The sequence below is a fragment of the Micromesistius poutassou genome (assembly GCF_964030765.1).
Source record: "Micromesistius poutassou genome assembly, chromosome: 17".
In the NCBI taxonomy this organism is placed as follows: domain Eukaryota; kingdom Metazoa; phylum Chordata; class Actinopteri; order Gadiformes; family Gadidae; genus Micromesistius; species Micromesistius poutassou.
The window spans coordinates 9,680,623-9,685,066 of record NC_140287.1 but is presented as its reverse complement, the minus strand read 5'-3'; the positions used below and the strand labels follow the sequence as shown (position 1 = coordinate 9,685,066).

The 4,444-nt window shown below is 48.1% G+C and overlaps 1 protein-coding gene across 2 annotated transcripts; it reads left to right on the top strand.

Annotated features, from left to right (window-relative positions):
- The first annotated feature begins 291 nt into the window (after positions 1 to 291).
- cipca (CLOCK-interacting pacemaker a) lies at positions 292 to 4,140 on the top strand. 2 transcript variants are annotated; one of them, XM_084482225.1, is made up of 4 exons: positions 292 to 480; positions 1,225 to 1,336; positions 1,707 to 1,864; positions 2,642 to 4,140. In XM_084482225.1, the coding sequence occupies exons 2-4, from the start codon at positions 1,231 to 1,233 to the stop codon at positions 3,449 to 3,451; spliced, it is 1,074 nt and encodes a 357-aa protein (XP_084338351.1). In that variant the 5' UTR covers positions 292 to 480; positions 1,225 to 1,230; the 3' UTR covers positions 3,452 to 4,140. The 2 variants fall into 2 exon arrangements, with proteins under 2 accessions (XP_084338351.1, XP_084338350.1); XM_084482224.1 differs by having other exon boundaries at positions 292 to 488.
- Positions 4,141 to 4,444: the final 304 nt, after the last annotated feature.

The following is a 4,444-nucleotide window of genomic DNA, read 5'->3' as shown; positions in this document are numbered from 1 at the left end:
TTCTTTGGCCATAAATAATGTAACCCACATTGACACACAGACAGCCTGCGATGACAGGTCGGTCAGCCAGATTGCATTGGATTCATCGTCTTCATGTTTTTACTATTATTTACGGATACATTTAAGAAAGTGGTTCATTTTTTGTATTTGTAGCGTAAAGTTCGGTGCACTTTAATGCGCCATGGACGCGCCATAGACGCGTCTACGCATCGACGCGCCATCAATGCGTGCATACGCATCGCCGCCTCCTCCCAATGTAGCGGCCTGTCTGTCTACCAGGACCGTAAACACGCTCCTCTGAGGCTGTCAGCGACGGCGTCCGCCCATCTGATCATCGGATCCACAACAAGGAAAACGCTCAAATATTGATATTCAACCGATCAGACCACAATGGTTGTGTGATAAACGAACCAGCACACCGACTGTGCAGCAGCAGCGAACCCTAGCCGCCGAGTCTCGTAGACAGCAGAGAACGAGTCGGTACGTCGGTAGGTCCTGTCTGTCACGCCACAATACTATTCGATTGCAAAGAATTGAACGGCGTTATCGTAAGCTTTCTGCAAACCCATTAGTATAAGTCCTCGTTTACCGTAGTAGTAATACTACTGCTAATAATGAACAGCCTTTAAATAACCCCCGCGGTGAAGCTAATGAAAGCGCTACCTAGCAAAGCCCAGGGGCATGATCACAGGGGTTGATGTTGATGGTGGAAAACAATCATATAAGACATGTTTGTTGTTGTATATTAATTACCCGAAAATGTAAATGGAGAAGATAAGTGACATGTTAGAGAGGCTATATTCCACCAGCAGCACCTTGTTCTGCTAACGCTCGCTCCAGCTTGGTTGTTGTCTGTAATATAATGAGGCTATAGTCCTTGTCACTGGCTGCACTGGTCTAACTGGTTTCTAGTTTCCCATTACGTGAAGTGGTTTCAAGAACCGTATTGATTGCGAGGTTTTTGATCGAGACCAAGATGACGGTCGCGCGTACGGTGTCTTGCCCCCGGGGGTCACCGTCTGCAGTGGTCCCTCCCCAGCATGAACTGAAAATGAGGCCCCTGCACCTTTTAATAACAACAATGTAAAACTTTCTGTAATCCCTGTAAGAATCATATGCTAGTGTGGAACAGAACGGCTAGTGTTTGCTCATGCAGAATGGAGTAACCCGGATAACTTAACAACTTATGTAGCTGTCTGTTAACCCCTCCCTCTCCACTTACAGGAACACATGAGCCACTTAGGTAAGCCAGGGGGATCCAGGAGACCAAGAATCACCATGGCGACCCACACAGGTGTATCCAAGGCCGGATCCGAGAGGGATTCTGGCTGTTCAGGTTCGGCTGAATTAATGAATATGCTCTGTGACACACCTGTGATTTCCTGTGGGATACGTTTTTGTAGCTTTCCGTTTTTGTAGAAAAGGTGCCACCTTTTATCCTTTGAATTAGAACAGACCCCTCTTACATCCACATGAGAATAGAAAACGGTTTCAAAAGGGAAATTGAAGAGCAGGATTAACTGTGCAAAGCTTGTTTTTCCCCTACGGCTGGTGTAACCGTGTCCATTTACACCAGACGGTTATCTCTGGCACGGCCCCCATGGCTTTAACGCTCTGACAGTGTTATTGTTTGAAAGGAGAGGATCGGTTTCCCCTCTGAGTGTACTGAGATGGAGCCGCTCACTGCTCTCTTCCCCCCGTCTCAGACGCCAGCTCCGGCTATCTCAGTGCCGTGGACCTGACTGACTCAGAGGAGAGCGGGAGGACCGCGTCCACTGTGGGCCTGGACCACACAGCTGTGGTGGGTCGTTCTTACCCGGGAATCAACCCCATGATCATCATGAACAACTTTGTCCTGAAGCAGGTATGTGGCCGCACACCACTAGAAATGCCTCAATCTCACATTCTGAGATATAGATCTAGATCTATTGTTCTGTATCTTTCAGGTATTTGGTTATTTTTTATTTAAGCGATTTGTAACATGATATTTTTTTCTGTCAGGTAGGTGTCAACTTTACTTCTGGGGTTAACATGTTATTGACGACTGTGTTCATTCTGGGGTTAACATGTTATTGTCAACTATGTTACTTCTGGGGTTAACATGTTATCATCGACTGTGTTACTTCTGGGGTTAACATGTTTTGGCACTGTACTTGAGTTCCTTCTTGAGTAGCTCATGATGCTTTGTGATCCACGTGATTCTTTTTTCTACAGTGGTAGTAGAACACATGACTGCCCGTCTACACAGCAGGATCAGGATAGGAAATGTTTAGGCCTCAACAAGAACTCTGACTTAGGCAAGCGCTTTCCTAGCCTGAGCTAACCCGCTATGTACAAGATTTGCTCCAGGTCGAGCCCACATCATCAGTTGCCATGGTAACCGAACTGGGATAAGTTTAAACTTTGTATCTTCTGACATATCTGGTTAACCTGTAAACCCAGATTCATGAAAAAGGGCCCAGCCGACTCTCCAAGCTAAATTTTTGCTTGGTCTCTTGTCATTGAATTGTCTATTTAAGATCAGATGTTCATGTATTGTGTTTGCTTGCTGCAGGTGTGAATCTGCCAGAGAGATGGCATGCATCAGATTTATTTCACCCTCATGTTGTAGTTTGTATTACAAGTTGTGTTGCTTCTGCAGCCCAACTCCGTCACCCCGCCAGAGAAGCAGTGGAGCTTCCCCTCGTCTGTGGAGGTGATGCCTCCATCCCAGGTGGTGCTCCTCCAGCCGATGGTGTCCAACTGCAGCGTCTCTCCCGTGAAGACCACCTCCGAAAACAACACCCAACCAAAAGACTACCTGCCGATCCTCAAGTCCTACCCCAGAATCGCGCCCCACCCTGGGGAGCGACCGTCGAAGCGCCAGGGATCCACCCCCCTGAGGACCGGGTCCGGCCCGGGACACAGCAAACACAGGCGGCACCAGCACCACAGCCGCCGCCCCTACAGCTCGCCCAGCGCCACGCCCATACGCCAGGCGCAGGTCAAGGCCCTCCCCCGACTGGACTCCCCGGCCCCGGACGCCGGCGGCCCGCCGCGACCCGACGAGAAGCTCCACCTGCTGCTCACCGACGACAGCGGCGCCGCAGCGGCACGTGACCCACCCGACCTGGCGCCGCTGCTGGCAGCCAAAGACGGCCACGACGCCGTGCCCCAGGATGCGCTCTCCGACCACGGCAACAAGCTGAAGCGTTTCAGCAACACCTGTAACATCCTCAACAAGTCTGGCCTGCTGGGAATCACCCTGCGCACCAAGCAGCTGATGAGGGACAACCGGCGCACGCAGGGCCAGCTGCAGCTGCTCCAGGAGCACACCGACCTGCTCATGGAGGCACTCAGGACGGGAGACCCGCGGATCTGGACCCGGCTGCAGCTCGCCATGCAGGACAAGGCCTTGCCACAGTGTGAGGGGCCGCAGCTAGGGGGCGCCCTCCAGGGCATCCCTGTGTGAGGTACAGGTAGATGGAGGAAAGCTGCAGCATAACCACAGAATGAGTCGGGCTTCTTTTGAGAGCCCTGCCCTTTAAGCAATCCCGCCTTTGGCTGGTACAGAATTGCACGTATCGTTGGCAGTAGGGCTACTGGCCACCCAGGTGAGCGAGCAATGAATACATGCCTTACCTTACCATCATGGAGGTGTGTAGGGTGACCCTGAGTGGTTTTGAACGGGACTCCTGTAGAGAAGGCATTTATGGAGTACAGTAGAGTTTTGTTCAGCCAAACTTGTTTTATACAGGTGATATCGTCTTTCTGTTTTGCTAATTATGAGATACATAGACTCTACTGAAGTCTTGGCTACATGAAGAATATGACGTCAAACGCACAGTGACACATGAATTAGATCTGTTTGGATAAGTTGCCTCTGTAGAGATTAAAATTTACTGTGTGTGATATTATGTAGTAGCTAATGATGATGCTAACCATCCGAAGAGAAACAGAATTCAAAACATTTAATGTTACTTATTTCAGATTGTACTGTAAAATTAAAAAGCATTGTAGAAGGCAGGAAGACATTTGATCTGTTAATTCGGTTTAGGATCATGCGCCTTTAAAAATGTCTGTGAATCTGCTCATAGTCTAGCCTAAGATAAGACAGCTTATCAGTTTTCCTGTTCTTAGTGGCTAAATCAAAACGTAATAAGTAAACAATTTAAATAATATGCTCTTACTCAGGAGGTTTGTGGTTAAAGCAGTTCTGTATTGTTACACCTTGCATATGTGAAGAACTATCTGAGAGATAATGTGATTAATGATAAGCAGTGTGAATAACAACAATAGACATAACTATGGTTTCATATTTTATTAGGATATCGCGAGGGACATCCTCTATTTCTTCTACAAAGCAAAGAAAAGACCGTTCTTAATACCTTTGTTTCAGAATATACCCATTTTCCCCTATTTAAAAATCGATGGAGATGTTTCCATTAAGATTACTGCTACTTAT